The sequence below is a fragment of the Triplophysa dalaica genome, chromosome 15 (genome assembly GCF_015846415.1).
Source record: "Triplophysa dalaica isolate WHDGS20190420 chromosome 15, ASM1584641v1, whole genome shotgun sequence".
Classification (NCBI taxonomy): Eukaryota; Metazoa; Chordata; class Actinopteri; order Cypriniformes; family Nemacheilidae; genus Triplophysa; species Triplophysa dalaica.
In genome coordinates, this window is record NC_079556.1 from 1,596,603 (window position 1) to 1,615,040 (window position 18,438).

The window sequence follows — 18,438 nt, forward strand, 5'->3', positions numbered from 1 at the left end:
CTTTAAGAGTACACCATTAAAAATAAAGGTTCTTTAAGGTTTCTTCACAGTGATGACATAGAAGAACCATTTTTGGTTCTTCAAAAACTTTTAAAGAACAATTATTATTTCTGTATAATCTTTGTCCACTATATTAAAACATTTTATAACAAAAATGGTTCTGTGGATGTAAAAGGTTCATTATATGGAACCATTGTGTCACACCTTTATTTTTAAGAGTGAATGCTTCAATTTCGAGTTGGATTCTTTCGTTTAAAATTTTTAACGATTATATGGAAGACTTATTTATTGTTGTCTCTTTATGTTAAATACCCAAAGACGAAAGTATTTTAACATCAAAAAATGACACTTCACCTTTACATCTCCAAGCAAATCAAACAGAAAGCATCACTTAGCACTTTGGAGAGGGCCAAGTGCTACACTATGAAAGCGCTCAGGCTGTCCTGCGGTTATAAAATATACATAAATCACTTGAACATCAATGCAATTCAAATCCAGCAGAACTCCAACACGGCTGCCTTACATCGCCGTAGCATCAAAAGATGGAGAATCATTCCGCGTTAATAAATGCGACGTGATGCTCGACTCGCAGGCTTGTGACCGCCATGTCCAAAAAGCGCCAGCTTAGCAGCCACAATTATTTAGCGAAAGGTCAGGTTTTGAAGTCGAGATCAGGGAGGTCTGCCTCATGGCTTTGTTGCTAGGGCTCGGCTCTCAGGATCGCTGGAGATAGTTATTAGTATTCCCCGTAAGAGACACCAGAGCAAACAGCAAATTCAAACCATGAATAATAACGCCAAACACACTTATAGAAGCCCTTTGTCACACTGCAAATATGAGACTTTTAGATACATTGTTCCCTAACCTGGGTTACTTCTTTAATTTTATCTCTCTCCGTGGGTGTCTCTCACAAAGGTAACTGCCCCAGAGAATGTTTTTAAAGTGCCATTTCCCTCACAAATGGGGTGAGCTGGGATTTTAATTTAAGCGTCCTATGGGAACCGATTCTCTCACAAGTTTAAGAGCGGAAGAGCTGGACATCTTTTAGGATTTAGGTACATCCTCACTTTTTTTATTTTGTGAGCGTGAATTTGAATTTAATTGACCACACCCACAAGATTATTCTTTCTTTCTTTAAAAAAATTCAACAGTCACACAAACACAGGATATTTAGTAGTCCAACACAACAAGCAAATAGGTAAAACCATGCATTAGACATTCTGTTATGGATTTTCATTTTGCCATTTTGGGTTCAATTACAGCATTCTGAAAAATTATTGCACCATAAAGTAAAGTCATTTATTCACGGGATAGTTTACCCCAGAAATTAAAATTCATTACTTACCCTCATGTCATTTCAAACCTGTATGACTTCAGTGCACAATAGAAGAGATTTTGAAAAGTGTTGGTAACCGAACAACATTGGTCCCCTTTGACTTCTATTGTATGGACACAAAACCACTGAGACATTTCTCAAAATATCTTCCGTCACGTTATCTGGATAGCGCACAAACAAAAAGGCCGTTTTACATGCTAAACGGGGTAAAAAAAAAAGCAATAAAGAAACAAAACTCGAGATGTGTGCATCTCTTCTCTCGGTCTGATAAAGAGAGCACAATACTATCACGTGCCATCTCACTAATGTCAGTCACTAATAACCAAACACATGCTGATTAACCCGCCGCGAAAAGATTCAAGTGTTTCTGCGACAGCCTAAATGTATATTTGAGCAGTCAGCCAGAATAAATTTGCATATCAGGAGCGTTTGGTTAAGGGTTGGTAAATACTCTGTTTATCTCTCTTTGTCATTCCAACCGGTCTATCTAAATAGTGGCTCTTCCGTAGCATTACGGCCTAGGTGACGTTATTATGCGGCATGCGGGCTGCTGTAATGCTGGAAAGTAATTTAAACATGTAAATAAATGTAGGCATTGTCTCGGACGGCATTTAGACAACAGGAAGCTGGAGAGAAATAGCAGCAAGCATCAAACAAATAAGGGCCAAACATTGTAATTTAAATAGACATGATCAATGTTGTTATGCAATTGATTTTGCTCATCATTTATTACCTGGTTTGAGCTTTTCCTCCAAAGCTTTGGATAAACTCTTAGTGTGGGACGTAGAATCTCCTTCAGCGGATCTGAAAAACATAAATGCAAAATAAGTTAGTTTTTTTTTTCTCTGGTCTTTGTGTCACATCATCCCCTTCGATATCTAACAGCAGTGCAATAAAAGTGATGCTGTAGCTGACACGAACAGGTAAAGGATACAAGATATTGACAAACTGTACATCAATGACAGCGCTTTGATGGACTAGCTGTCGTTTTTTCTCTAAAGCGATGTATAAAGGCAGGACATGACACAAATATCAAAGACCTTCAAGTGTTCGCACCCAAAGAGAACAGTGTCAACTCTTTCACAGCGTGTACGCCGTACATTTAGACAAGCGAACACAACAATCTCATTGTGTAAGTGCTTATAAATAAATTTGTATAAACATAAATATATCTAATCTTGATTTCACTGTCACATACCATAACAATATCCCGGAAGTCATTTAAATTGAACACGAATACAGTTATATAGTTGACAAATTGTTGTTTACGTTTATTGAAAGTAAATAAAAATAAAGAATAATTAGCATATGCCAAACTTGCTTTTGCATGCATGTTAAAATACAAGTGAAATGTAATTTACGGGAGTTTTAAATCGTAACTCAGTGCCGAATCGTACTAAAATAACCAACAAACCGCAGTTCAGGGTCTGATAACAGTGCATCCCGTGCACACACAAAAATGCGCTCGCATCCAATTTACGCTTGCATTTCACTAAAGATGAACAAACCAAACTAGCTGATTTTCAAACATTGTAACAGGGTTTTGGATTTAGAAAACATATCTGTGCAAAGATATCATTACAGCGTGTAATCATCGCCGGCGATGTACACCGATAAACATTTCGCACATATTAAAAAACCGTCCTTAATTGTAACATGTGGAAGAAAGCCATTGACAAACAGTGTAAAATGAGCGGAGGAAAGCATCTTTACCCAAGTTGTGGTGTGGTCTCTGAACAATGGTGCCTTACGGGGGACGGAAACCTTTGTTTCAGTTCTTCATTGACTTTAGGATTAGCTGGAAATATATAGAAGGGATATGATTAATTTCGACGCGGGAAAAAATGCTTCTCGTCTCAGCCTCTTCCTCGCTCCTTTTCCATTAGACGTAGAAAGGTTAGTATTAATTAAAGCCTGTCAATATGATCTCGGGGTGCTTGGTGGAGAGCGATCTTTAATAACCTCTGGAGTACAGGCAGCAAAACAAGGCAGGCGCCTTTTAATTTGCCCGTGCGAAATTATGCTTTAAGACTTTGTCTTCATCTCATCCACTGTGTACCGGCGCTTTACCTCGCAGTTTATGGAGGGCTAATGAACGGCGCCAATTAACCACCCGTAATCCCTCCATGCCATCGATTTAATGCTTTTAGCTATCAGAAAAGTAAACAGCTATTTAATACAGCTCAAGGCATATCAGATCCCAGTCAGGAATCGCCGATTAAAGCATCATCTACTCAGGTGTAATTAAATAATGTCGGATAATTCCGTTCGGTGAACGGGAAGCTAATTCATAAGCAAGCAACAAACAGACAGGAGGCAATTAGCAGGAGCGCTGACATTCAGGCGCTGGAGAGCCTGATGCTGGATGAAGGTTCCAGTTGTGGTGGAGAGCTTCCCTCTAGTGGTGGAGCTTCTATGGGAGAGATAAATCAGAATCCATCACGACACACTTTGACAGAACCTGTGCTTCACAAGAAAGCAAAAAAGACATCTTTACAGTTCTGTCAACTGTACGTTCGAATCAAATGAATGCAATTCTTCAGCACAGATTGGAGATGAATCAGTGAACCATGCTGGACAAAACTGTTACAAGAACCATGGAATGAAAATGGTTTTGTTTCTGCACTATGAAGGTGATGAACGTACTACATGATGCCATAAAAGAACCCTTGGCGGTCGCACAAAAGGTCCTTTAGACTACAAAAGCCAAGAAAAGCATTTTTTTCCAAAACTTGTTCTCATGTCATCGCTGTGAAGAACCTTTTAAAACACCTTTATTTGAAAGAGTGTGAGGCATATTGAAAGGCTTGTTCCTTGTTTATAGCCAACGCGGTTTAGTTGACAGCCGTGATCATGATTCGATAATTTTGTTAGAAGGCATAAGCACTTCAGCATTTTATTGGACAAACGTATAGTCCCTGTCATTGTTGGGAAAATAACTCTGAAAAAGTAATGAATTATTAATTACTTATTACATATTCAATAGTGTAATTAGATGACTGTAAAATCTGACTCTCTCTAAAAAGTAAAACAAATGACTTTCTATATCCTTTATCCACCTTCATTAGTTAAGTGATTCAAGAATAGACATGAAACGGCTTATTTAATCAATTCAAATAAATAATTTTAAACTGCACAAAGTATTCTTATTTACTGACAAAGTATAACAAATGTGAGAATTATACATTAAAGCATGGATTTTAAAGCTAGACTTTGAATTTTGATGTCAATTCCACTATTCCACATGCATATATTTGGCAAAGTATTTAGTTTAATTACATCAAAAGCAACTGTAATTAAATAAACAGAAAAAAGTAATCCTTACTTTACTTTTTCCAAGGGAAAAGTTATTAAACTACATTAACTAATTATTTAGTAACTAGTTACACCTAACACTGTTTGGCACCAATTGGCATTTATTTGCAATACGATGCATTTATAATTACCACGTTTTTATCATTATGCAAAAATGTGCTCAGAGTAAAGCGTTCAACGTTGTTGAAATCATGAAGATATTTAGACATAAATGTAAATTTGATAGTTACAATACTAAGTGATAAAACATTATTCTTATGTTTAAACAAAACAGAATTTGATGTCAAGAAACAAAATAGGTGGAAGTGCTTTATACTTAAAAAAAACTTATCAATCCATTTAACTAGCTATGCCAAAATATTATTTGCGTTTTTTAATTTGCGTTATCATATTTTGCATATATGATGCATATTTTCTTCCCCCGGTCTCTTCCACAAAAACCACAAGGACATTTTCGATTTCATGGGCTTTTTCTCGAGGCTATGTAAATACGTAATTCACTGGACAAATTAGGATCAATTTCATGGGAAAGGAAACCGAGGTCAGAACGAGGATCTAAAGGTCTAGGGGCATCATGGGAGAAAGAGGAAGAAAGAGGTGAGAATACATTTTAAAAGAAGTGAGAAAAAGAGAGTGAAAGAGCAAGAGCGCTCTTGGGAGGTTGCGGCTCGGCGGGTGGGTTTGACCCCTGGGGCAGATGCCAGTGGAACGTTATCCCTGCGCTGTTAGCCAGCACACACGGCTCACACACCCTCACACGCTATTCAGCTCAGGCGTGAACGGACAACTGGCTTTTTGTGCCAAACACCACAGGGTTCCATTAATCTCAGTGATAGACTCCGAGCAGGAGCCGGCCCCGCACGCCGCCCTCTCCCAGAGAGGAAGACGAGGATGGAGAAAGAGTTTCAAGATATTAGGTACGGCTAAGACGCCTGGTAATCCTTGAACGCTAACAGGAGAAAGCAGCTTTAGAAAGACAGAAAGGAAAAGAAACAAGGCAAAGCATACAAACGTGACCTTTTGATGTTCTCCTCATTTCGGGCGAGACGCACGAAATGGTTCCCCAAAAGGAGCGGAGCGCTTTACCAAATAAATTTGGGGCGATTCTGTGATTTCCTGGGAGAATCACCTCCGAAACACCTAATGAAATTGATACCATCCAATAATCCGATATTGAAAAACAGAGAAGCGCTCGTTCTGGTTTAATGAAAGTTGGAATTGTGCGGGGTGCAATACAGGAGGCCCGTTTCTGTTCGGCTGCCGCTCCAGATGGTGAATTAGCATCGCATCTACATTTTCTACATAATCTGCAGGAGTTGCATGATAGATTAATGAGCTATTAGCCTTAGTGCTCACAGGACTGGACTGAAAACTACATTCACGCAAAAGTAATGGGGATAACCTATCATTGTGCATTCAAATCACATCCAAATTAATTTACCATATACACAACAATATGGCAATTGCATGGGATAAAATCATATTCCTGCAAAGGCAAACATTTAAAGTAACTTTGGGTCATTTTACATAACAAGAATGCACAAAAAACACAAAGTATTTCCTTGATATTTCCTAAAAGTTTTGCGTTCATACACTGTAAAAATGGTTTCATAGTCTGGTTGTTATAATTTTATAATTATAATTTTTCGCTGACACGTGTTGCAGTGTCTGAATTTCTTCATTCACTTGAATATGTTAACAAGCAACTGCAGGTTTGGTCAACTTAAAAAACTACACTGAAACAAACTGCGGAGGAAAAATTGTGACAACAACGCTGTCAAAACGACTAAAAACACGACCATATTATGCCATTAGCTAGTGATGTCACAACATATACATTTGCATGATGTCATCGTTTTCACAAATGCACGTTTTTGTAGTTTACACACTGACCATAATAGTAGTTTTAAAAACTTGCACTTTGAAGACAGCTTTCAAAAATGTGCATTTTCAGGCAACCAAAACGCCCCTGGCCAATAAATAAACTACCAAAATGCATAAAAAGCTATCAGGTTTTAGTTGAAAACAGTGTAGTGAGATACAGGGGAACAGATTAATAATTAAAGAGAAAATAATTTATACAAAACGTAGATGTAAAAATGCAACTTTTTGAAGTATACCATGTGAAACAATATCAAAATGTATGAAGCCCTCTACACAACAAGGTCTGTGAAAGTCACTGCTGATTAAATAAACTTTTATGTATTTCAGAATGAGTTGTCACGTCTTTAGATAACATTTCACAAAGGTTCTCTCACAATAATGAAACATCGGTTCATAAAATAATATTAATGAGTTATTATCCGACATCAAAGGTAATAGACTCCCCGAATTCTTACAAAGCAGCGTTTGCCACTTAAAACCACTTTATCCTTCCTTCAAACTTTTCTCATTTCAATTTGTCCTTTGCTGTCACTCAGTGATCTTCATTTTCTCATCTTGTAGACTTTAAGCTAATTGCCTCGGCGGGCCACTTATTATTCATGTACAATTATTGCAGTGTAATGTCTTTAAATCCTTTTAAATGACCATTCATGCGTGGCATTCATCGAAAACGCCTTTGATGTCTGTCAAAGATGGAATTCTTCAAAAAGAAATGTCTAAGCCCAATTTCAATCGCTCGGTGAGGGGGGCGCGGCGTTTCCCTCTAAAATAAACTCAATTCCATTAATTTTTTAAGCTGCATTTAAACGCGTTTCCTCGGCAAAAAGTTTCCGGATTCCTCGGCCTGTCATTTGTATTCCAGCTGGCTTTTTGAATATTAATAACAGTGTTATCCTGATTAAACGAGCTTCGTGCGAAATCCCCGTGAATCTACCAGCTCAGGATTCTCATCTTACCGATTCTTTATGAATTTTGATATGGACATTAAAGTGGAGAGAGTCTTAAATCAGCTTTGATTGTACAGCATGCTTGGGGCTGGAAAGGAAAAGACAGACATGAGCCGATTTGATATGGATAAACAAGATCTTTTCTAAAGGGGAGGTGGGAAGGGCCTCGTAGGGTGCCCCACCGTGTAATTTGATTGTCACAGGATGTCGTGAAGCTCTGAACGGTCTTAACTTTTTGGGGATCAAACCATTTGATTGACTTATATTCACAATAGAAACTGTTTTGTCAATTGGTGATAAGGGAGATCGCTGATCCTATTTATTATTCATTTTTAAACACCTAATGATGATAACGATATGGCTTTTTCAGATGGACTGTGAAACTGAATGAGACGAGATGGGGAAAAAAAATCAAACTTCATTAAAAAAAAAATCTGTTTTTATTTTCACAAAACCAACATGACCTGTTGAAATAAACATTTATACAAAAAAATGAAGGGTTTTATTGTGTGTAGAAATAAAAATAACTGGATTTTGGATTAATGTATTAGACAATTTAAACAATGTATTAGAAAAAAGAAGATCACTTTGATGAAGTTTAATGCCATTCAAATAAACAAAAATATTTAAGTAAAATAAAACATAAAAATTTGGTTACTCATGCAAAAGTTGGTCACATTTAGCAACAAAAATCACAAATATCGTACAGATCACAGATCAATATAATGGACTGTCCCATCTATTTAAAGATAAACTAATCTGTCCTTATGATTTATGTATAAAGATAAACTACAAAACAAACTATTCACACAAAAAAAATGATTGACTCCAAGGAAGTCAATGTCACTTTAAGGTCTTCAGATACGCAGTCTCTCAAATTAAACCATAATTCGTGGCATTACTTCACAATTCTCAGGGAGACTTTATGTTTCATAGACGATGGAGATATCTAATAGTGAGAGTAGTACAGGGTCTGTGAGGCATGGCCGCATGTCTTATTGGCATAAAGCTCATAGTCGGAGAAGGCGCGGTGATAATTGAATTGAGCCGGTGGGAAATGAGCTCGCGCTTGCATCTCGGATCTCTCTGATGGATCCATCTTTGGTGGCGTCTATCAGGCCACGATTCGCTGATCCTCTTGTATTAACGGGGGAGGAGAAATGACCCTCCAAATCTAGCAGGATGAGTGCCTCAATTTCCCCAGATCCAACTCATTTGGGTGAGAGGGAAGCGAGAGTCGAAAAACTGCTCCCTCACCCCACAACCGAATGAATAAAATGCAGGAAAACTGCCCCTCGAGATGTCTGATAAATAAACCTTGAACACTCTGTTTGGGGTATTTGATATTGGGATGACATAAATTCAGTTTGTGTTCAAACAATACAAATACTGTTGGATATTATTGGATGTGCTGAGTTAATTACAGTCTAAACGCGTATGACCTTTGTCAGAAATGTTTAATCTTACAGTACAGATAAATCATTTAAATGTGTTAATTATAAACTAGTTACACTGTAATCTGATTAATAATTATTATTGCTTATTGAAATTATGCCATATATTTTGTTATAATGCACTAAATATTCAATATATAATAAAAGTCAATTATAGAAAGTAAACAATGATTTAATAAAACCAGAAATTTAAGTAAACCAAACCATTCAAATTTCAATTGTTAATACACATTTATATTTCAGATAAAACCTAGAAATGATTAATGCAGTATTTTAAAGCAGCCTGATTTTATACAACAGCAAATAAACCTGTTGCAACATTACTTTTTTATTTCTTAACAATTTATTACTTAAAGTCGAGCATAATTCAAGCAAAATACTCCGGGTGAACAATTTCAAATACATATTTTTCTCGCAAAGTGGTGTTTTAACAATTGCACAGTGATTTAATTTCTCCCGCAGCAAAGGTTTGCAGCGTCATGCGACGACTGTATTTGTCAAAGTGAGGTTGTCACAGTGATCAAAAATTGATTTTAAAAGGTCTGTATTTGTAAGCACTTAGCCAAACAGCACGTTTCATATGAATTCTGCAATGGGATGTCAAGAGTGAATATTTCAGCGATTGGATAATTCATCTGCAGAATGTAACCTCAAAATTGGCTGTGTAAATATGGACTAAGCTGAGATTTGCATTGGCTAACATTTGGGAGGGTTAAGAGAGTTATTTAAAGATGAGCTTAATGCAGTCGAAACAAGAGGAAAGAAGGTTTCAATCATATTTCAAATACTGTAACACTTCTGCAACACAAAAAGACAGATATCGTCATTTGCATGAAAGAAATGATTTCTTAAAATATGTTCAAACTTTTCTTAAATGTAAACAAGAAGTTAAAAGTTACATTTGACTTGATTTTTGTTCCTCTACTTTTGACTTGTTTAATGCATGAAAGTAGTTTTGTAGAAAAATAAAAATGATGCATTTACAAAGACATCCCATGCTGCACCTCACGAAGGGAGAGAATGCTCGGAGCGCTGCAGATTTATGCAGTAAGCGGCTCCTTTAAAGAATCAAAAATAAGACGTGGCCCAAACGTTTGACTGGCAGTCAAAGACATGAAGAAATCCTATTGTGTCTACTCAATTTATAGCAAAGTTGTTATAGTAGCGTGATAAAATCAAATGCTTTTATTTCTGATTTTGTCGATCAAAACAAAATACTTCAAGTAAATTCCTTTCGACATTTAACCCGGGCACAGAGAAAACAAAGCCTTATTGTGGCCAGAGAGATTGTGAAACTAGTGGAAGGTGGCGTCACCGGCCGTGAGACTGTTATTACTCATCGAAAGACGCCAAACAGGAGAGGTGGGGCTCGCCGAGAGAGTCAACGCAAGGTCAGCCGCTTTATGAAAGACATTCCGGCCAAGAGTTTCGCCTTCTCGACTCTGTGCTGTTTTTACAGAAAGCCATACAAGTTTCGACACAGCGATCTTCTATGTAGAAATAGTACTACTCTTGAATATTTTGTACAATTACGTGCCAGTCCTCGGTTTGTAAATCACTTTGAATTAAAGCGTCTGCTAAATTAATAATTTACAAATGTCAACCACCAGTTTGATTTTCTCTTGGAATGTACTTACAATAAAATAACTGCATATCTCATATGTGCATTTACTATTAAAGCGTTATACTAAAATATTAATTATCTATTGATTTGACTGTTATTTTTTTAATAGAAGTAGAAAAATATTTGCCATTAGAACCACTACTTCAATATCTCACTTTACTAAAAATGTATTTTGATTATGTTTTAAATGATCTGAATTTGGCCTACATTATATGCAATATATATATATATCATAGAAAATATAAATCAGCATTTTATCAGCCATAAACCATCTTAGGGGCCCTTGGTAAACCATAACAAAGCCTCTTATTTTATTTATTGTTATTAAACTTAAGAAAATGATAAACTCAGAACTTACAGTAACAATAGTAGAAAATACAGAAGAAAAAAATTCTAAAACAATAGAAGCTTAAGGCAGAAATCATTGTTAACACTGTCAATTTTCATAAGAGTGAGCAAAGAAATAAACCACATTCATTGTCCTATCATCTTTCTTATGATAATGCAAATATTCCTACAGGTATGATATCCCTCGGCATCCACCAAACATAAAACTTTCATATCAAGTCAACATTTAACCCGCTTTCCAGAGCAACATTTAAAGAGCTGCGTGTCACCTCAACGCCCGGCGCTAAAACACACACATAGCTAGTGGTGCGAGGATCCTCAACAAACACATCTTCCTTTGTTCAGGAAATCCTTTCTCTAGCACGACCTGCAAAGCTCAACTACGGGCAACGCAGAGGCGTCAAAACCAAACAGACCTTTTCTCTTTCTTCCAGCGTTAATAATGACAGACGCTTGTGCCTCGACCTGTCCTTCAAACAACTGATTTAAATAGCACTGTGTTTTTTTACTACGGAACATTTGTGAACAAACAAAGTTTGTATTAATGTGTGATATTAGTGTAGTATGGGCACTTGGGCGACATCGGCACAATTGCGGGACACATGCAGACAGACTTGCGGGAGGTATTGTGTGTGCAAGGATGTACATCACCGCAAATATTTACAGAGCAGCTATTGTACAATAGTGGTCACATGACCGTCTCTCAAACACATGCAAAAGCACATGATGCTTTACTCTATAGAACGATCAAGTTATTAAAACCTTTGCATCAGAGGACAATACAATGGTTAGACCCAAACTAAATTGGTAAACTTTGAATTCAGCTTGTGCAAAGGCTTTAAAACGGAGAACTACACTTTTATGAGCAGCTGGGAATTTTTCAAATAGGCCAAAACATTAATACACAAATATGCAATTAGAACGAATGCACAAATCTGTCAAATTTTGCCGGTGCAGGTTCACACAGGTCTGCTCATTTGTTCACACAAGGACTTGCTATTTTTTAACCTCAGGACAAAGCATTTCGATCCAATGTTTCTCAACAGGACTCTTCAGGCCGCTCAATAAATTCCCCAACTCAAGTGTCAACTGTCTGGGCAATGAGCATTTCTGGTGGTTCTGAGTTTGACAAACATTCCCCGAATACAAGTAGGTAAAAAGGCAGTAAAACTGCCACTCTGTGAAAGTGGCCCGTCATTGTTGGTCCTGCCTCCTTTGGGAGCGTGAATGTGTTGAAAAGCGAAGGGGAGGCCGGGGGCCACAGGACCGGGCCCTTCGTCCTCATTACCACTCGATGTTTGAAGACCGGCCACAGGAGTGACTGTTTAAATTGCTCCCTGTTCAAACAGTTCCCAAGCATCTGTGGTTCACAGCGAAGCAAGCCGTGTTTGTTTTCCTGCCTGTTTCATGGGCCATCACTAGGTCGTCTGGAATCCCTGCTCGCAACTGGGTGGCAAGAGAGACGTAAGAGAACATAGCAGCGCCCGTTTGATTCTTAAGAGACGCATGATGGAACAGAACCTCTGTGACTCTGACCTGATACAATATGTTTAGTCCATCATTGAAAAGCTACAAGAGTCCAAATTAAAGGAATAGTTCACTGACATTTATTTACCCTTACATTGTTCAAAATGAAAATATTATGAGAAATGTTTTTTGTTTTAATTAAATGGAAGTCAATGGGGTCCAATGTTGTTTGGTTGCAAACATTCTTCAAACTATCTTCTTTTGTGTTCTGTTGAACAGAAAGTCAGTTAACCAGGACAGAAATTTCATTTTTAGGTGAACTATTCCTTTAAGGGGCTAAATAATTATATCAATTACAAAACGGCCCGACATATTCTCTAAGATATTTCACACAAAAATTGCCTTACCCATTTACATTAAAACTTAAAAAATTTATGGTGAGGTTTAACACAAACACACACACACAGGTTAAATCTCACAAAACCTGTTATTTATCTGGTTATATTACTCCACAAAAATCAAAATAAGTAATGCAATTTAGTTAAAATAAAATAAAGCTTATTGTATGCCAATATTTTCTCTGACCCATTCCAAATAACATTATTGAACTGCAAACAAATCTAACTTTTATAAGAAAAAAACAGAAAAAATATATTAATCTAAATTGTTATTATGATTTGTCATAATGGTCACCATTATGATCTCCCACCCAAAAAAATAATTTTGTAATAATGTGGAGGGGGGGGGTAAATGGTGACAGAATTTTCATTTTGGGGTGGAGTATCCCTTCGATTTACACTCATTTTAAGCATTAAATGGAAATAATGGAAATGACAAGAAAACCCAAAACTCAATCGTCCAGACCAAAGAGAATTTAAAGGAAAAAGATTTTTACCTTTATACAAATTCATGTCAATGCAAAAAGATCGTAACGGTTTAATGCTTTTTTAAATTTTGATCTAGGGGTGAAATATGATCCAATGAATAGATTTGCCCAAACATCCAGCAAAAATCTTCGTTTCAAAACCCTTCGGAGAGATGCCAACCTCGGCCTGGGTGTTAAAGCCCAAGTCTTTGTGTGTTTGTGAGTGTGCAGGCTTTTCAACTAGGTTTGTTTGGTTTCAGATCACAGTAACCAGGCTTAAACAGTTAAGCAGTGCCCTTCCTAGGTCTATTCCTTAAACCAACACAGAGACACAAAAGATGGGACAGAGCCCTGTGGAATCCCACTGTCACTGGTGGACCACCCACTTAGGGAGTTAGGCCTGCTGGGCCACACGGCACTCTATCCCAGGGATTTTGAACTTCAATAGGACCCACAAAGAAGGCGCGAAGGGGTCGCCGACGCTTCTCTTGCCCTTCATGAAGCGAAGAGCGACGAAGAGGGAGTGAGACACAGAATCGGAGTGGGTGGCTGTCGGAAAGCCAAGGAGGGACCACACCGTACCAGGGGTGATGGGTCCGAACAGCACGTTTTCCGGCCGGCCGGCTCGCGCAGGGGGAAGGGGTGCGAGGGGTTACGTCAAAGGTCGATTCACCTGCTAAGAACAAAGCTTGTTGAGACTGTAGCCCCATTCCTGCTCTTGTCGGGAAGGCCAATTCAACTCCGTAGGAAACTTTACATGTTTGTTATGATGGACGTGGTGTGTGTGTGCTTTGAATTTGCACCGCGAAAGGACAGTTTACTCACGCAGGAAAACAATCCGGCGGGTCAGTTGTAATAACACGACCCAGCCTACAGCAGCGGGCTTATCCCAAACCACGTGAGACAAATAAAAACAGCAGGGAAACAAATGTGTGAGGAAACCGCTCAAACCCGGACGCCGTTTGATTTTGGTTCAAAAATGTGATTTACTTTCTCACCGCTCTTTGCCATTTAGTGACTATTTTTTTTTATTATGTTAGGAGTACAGAAAATAAATGTAACATGTTAGTAGCATGGAAAATAAACAATTCAACATCCTTATAAAAGTGATGCACTACCAAACCATCATTTACAGAGAAATACAAGGCACAAAAGTTCATTTAGTTTCAAAACTTGTAAATTAGCTATTTGTTTAATGAACAATATGTAAATCCAGATAAACGTAAATACCACTTGCAAAATCCGAAATTGTAAATCATCCTGTAATTGTATTCTAGGGTTTGATTTGACAAGCGCTTCGTTGTTTTGTATCACAGTTTTCTATCTCTTTAAACTGTTACTGAACAATTCTATATGAATACACCCTTCACACAGTTTGACACCACGATGACAACACATACGCTTGTGTTTACGTACGTCTGCGCTTCAAACGCAAACAAAGCTATAAAAATGGGCATCCAGCCATATGCCGGCAGGCACACAGGCATATGCACACACACATACACGCCTGCCATCTAAGATATCAGGATACATGCTAAGTAGATCCTGTTTCAGGTCTAAGCCTCCACCCATCTCAAGGCTGAAATGCTTTGGGTTGGGCTGCTCTGCTGCAGAATGTGTCAGCATATAGAGAAACAGCGAGCCTGACATTATATCCCAAACACAAACCGACGTGACGGTATAAAGTATCGAACCTTATCTGTGCTCTTTACAGTGCACATCCCTGTGACTAAAGCTCAGATGATGTTCTGTAAAGCTCTTCAACATAAACATACACATCGATTACATGGGCCTGCAGTCCCAACTCAACCTCTCAACATACACATTATTTACATATTTATCAAAAAGCACTACACAGTACTACCATTTCTTTGGATGTGGTACCGTGGTGAAAAAAAATGTAAATGCTATGGTGCTTAAATATGGTAATCTTTCAATATTATGGTATTATCATCAGATACCATCACTACACCATTGCACCCCTTCAGTGATTTTGTAAAGGGTATTATACTCTATTAGCAGGGTTTGTAAATCCTTTCGGATCATTAAGTTCTATTTGGATTATGTTCTCATACTCTTTGATGTCTGACATGTTTGGAAAATCAATCAATATTAATTTCTTTCGTGGGATTAACATGATTAAACATGTTAGTTTTATAGTTTTGCCTTTCCTAGCAACACATAGCATTAAGGGGATGCAGAGCGTCTCACAATCATTTGATGTGATAAGAGCGACATCTTGTGTCCAGAATCTACAATGCATCTTTTTTCAAGGGATTTATTTACTTAACCAAGTTTTGGTTCTTATAAAGGTTGCTCGATTATGACAAAAATCATAATCACGATTATTTTTGCCAATATTGAGATCCCGATTATTTTACAGGATTGCTCATTACCTTTAAGAACAACATACAAAACTGAAAAAACTGCCTTTTAAACTGTGAATTCAACGGAAAAAAATTATATATAAAAATGTAAAAATAGCACAGCTGAACCATGTGAAAAGGGGTGCGCTTTATATGCAGTTAGATACAATTTATAAATATATATAATCAGGTGGATTTATACCACAAGGAAAGAGAGGATCGATGTAAAATGGAATGCAGCGCAATAATTGTTTTACCTCGATTTTTTGATTTTGGAATTGTTGAAGGCCAATGTTAACGATTACGATAAATTTTCGATTAATTTCACAGCTCTAGTTCTTATGAAAGCCACATTATCAATAAATTGGTTTAAAGAAAACTAACATATTACATTTCAAGCTATAACATAAACATGATCCTTCCTCAAATCAGCTTGGCTCTTAAATTCACATCATTCTGATTATTCAGAATTTAAATTAAAATGTAAAACTGTCTAGTGTACACTATAGTGTGATTGTATAGTATTTAAATGGCAAAATTAACAGTGTTCGCTGTGTCAGAAAGTATGCATTAAAATCTAAAAAAAGTCTAGTATAGCCCTGTATAGAAATCTAAAAGTACAGTAAATCTAAAGTACACAATTTCACGATAGATAAAAATGTAAAAAAATGATATGTATGACCAAGCAGATCATAATGCGCGGCATGCATTTAACATGACATGCATGCTACCACTTCACCTTTGTCACTTTCTAAGTTAACTCAAACAATCACAAAACATTCAGACTCACCTTTGTACATATCAAAGAGTGAATCCCTCAGTTCTTGTTTGTGCGTCCACGACAGCTGATCATCTTCACTCTCAGAGCAGCTCTCCCTTTAAACAGACAGAGAACATCAGCATTAATAACTCGCTTCCGTAATGCATCTCTAGATCCTCAGACTCTTTGTGTTGGGTTTCTGGTCATGTTTACTAGCGCCCAGTGTGGGTCAGACTAATCTCTTTAGCAATGTTTTCAGAAGCTCACAGGCTACACATCACATCCTCTGTGTGTGTGTGTGTGTGTAAGAAAAATAATGCTACATATATAATGAATGGGTTCTCTAATGTTCCTTGTAATCCCAAACCATGAGTATGTAAACTTATAATGAGAAATGTAACTGCGTGTTAGAATGCAATTAATGCATTTGTAACTGAATGCAATTAAGTTATAAATTCAGTAAAAAACATCTAAAAGCGACACTGCTAGACCTATTCAAGTTTAGTTAAATCAAGTATACCAGCCCCAAATATGATTTTGTACACTTATGGCACACTTGAAAATGTATGATTTAGAAAAGAAAAAAAAAGACAAAGTATGCTTTTCTTTTACAAGACATATGTCAAAAAGCAACGGAGGAATAAACATGTGGTCACTCTGATAACACACAAGATCAGGAGAAGAAGAAATTACTTCAAACACTCACCATAGATCACAAGATTGTTAAAAAGTCCTTACAAAAAAAGGCTTGGAAGAGTGAAGTCTGTTCTGAGAGTTTAACATTGTCACTTGCTAAATGCAAAGACATTCGTATCTTTTTTTCTGCTGTGACGGATGTCCAAATACATTTAGGGCCAAACTAATTTATTCCTTTATAGGACTTGCTTCAAATTTAAGGATGGGATGAATCACACAGTTTCTTCCAATCTCATATTAATCTATATCTAAACAGTAAACCTGACCTGACATAACTTCCTACATAACGTTCCTACATAACAAGCTACTATATGGAAACAGCTGTCAGTAATGAAGTATGGCATCTTATCATTCATGCACAGTTTACAAAACAAATTCCAGCACACATCAAAAGATGTTTTTGCCAGTCCACAGATACTTGCCCATGCAATGTTCAAATGCTCAGTCCCATCTGGCAGGTGAATAACTGACATTATACTCACTTCGATGACAGCTCGTTCTCCAAAGTCGATATCTTGTTTTTTGCCCTCTGAAGTGCACTTTTAACATCCCGTGCCATGCTTGTGATATTCATGTATGTGTTCAGAAAGCCGGGCTTTTCTGACTGGACACAGTATACTTCATCTCACCTTGCACATATGCATGCAACATGATACATGTGAGGAGACAATGGTCGTGTCTCTAACCCTTGTGAGCTGCGAATATACACTTACAAGACAGCACAACAGTATTACAAGATCTGTCTTTTTAACATACACTGTTGTGTAATCATCCATGTATTGCAACTCTTTTTTTGTATGGATAAATAATGCTGTTTGCAAGTCTGTTGCTACAAATCTTCCAAGGACCTCTGACTATATAGGGAGATCACGTGCTATTGACAACACAGCTAACGTGTCCGCGAGACGTGCGTTTGTATCAAAGTATACATTGTATCGAGTGTACATTGTAGCAGAAATGTAACAAGTTGGTTTAACGTGTTACTTGTTGCAGTTTTTCTTAGAAAAACTAACACAGGTCAGAAGTTCCTTCAGCTCCAATCCATTCGAGAACCACATCTGATGTCAACCCGATTAAAATCAAAACACGAGCATTGCTTTTTTTCGTATTATTAAGTCATGACTGAACTTTTGTTATGATAACATCGATAGGCTTGGTGATATGAAAATGAAGGCTTTAGGCTTACCATAAAAAGGCTGGAGGTTAAGGGACTGCAGTTCATTTTGGGCTGGTCGGACAGAATTGTTTCCTTAAAGTTTCGCACGTCAGCTTCCTATTCCAGCGTTCGACGCCAAGCGCCATTCCGGTCCCGGTGAGGGAACGACCGGAAAGAAATGTGACTTTTTGTCCACTAGAGGGCAGTACGCACTGTTCAA

The 18,438-nt window shown here is 37.4% G+C and overlaps 1 protein-coding gene across 2 annotated transcripts in view; it reads right to left on the bottom strand.

Annotated features, from left to right (window-relative positions):
* mipol1 (mirror-image polydactyly 1) overlaps window positions 1-18,379 on the bottom strand; it is a 56,853-nt gene extending 38,474 nt beyond the window's left edge. Inside the window, exons 1-4 of one of the 2 annotated variants that reach the window (XM_056767781.1) lie at window positions 18,249-18,379; window positions 16,397-16,482; window positions 3,050-3,134; window positions 2,070-2,140 (exon numbers count right to left, since the gene is read on the bottom strand). In XM_056767781.1, the coding sequence (XP_056623759.1) occupies window positions 2,070-2,140; window positions 3,050-3,134; window positions 16,397-16,406 (166 nt within the window). In that variant the 5' untranslated portion in view covers window positions 16,407-16,482; window positions 18,249-18,379. The remainder of the gene's footprint in view (window positions 1-2,069; window positions 2,141-3,049; window positions 3,135-16,396; window positions 16,483-18,248) is intronic. The other variant, XM_056767783.1, reaches the window with a different exon arrangement.
* Between the last annotated feature and the right edge of the window lie 59 nt (window positions 18,380-18,438).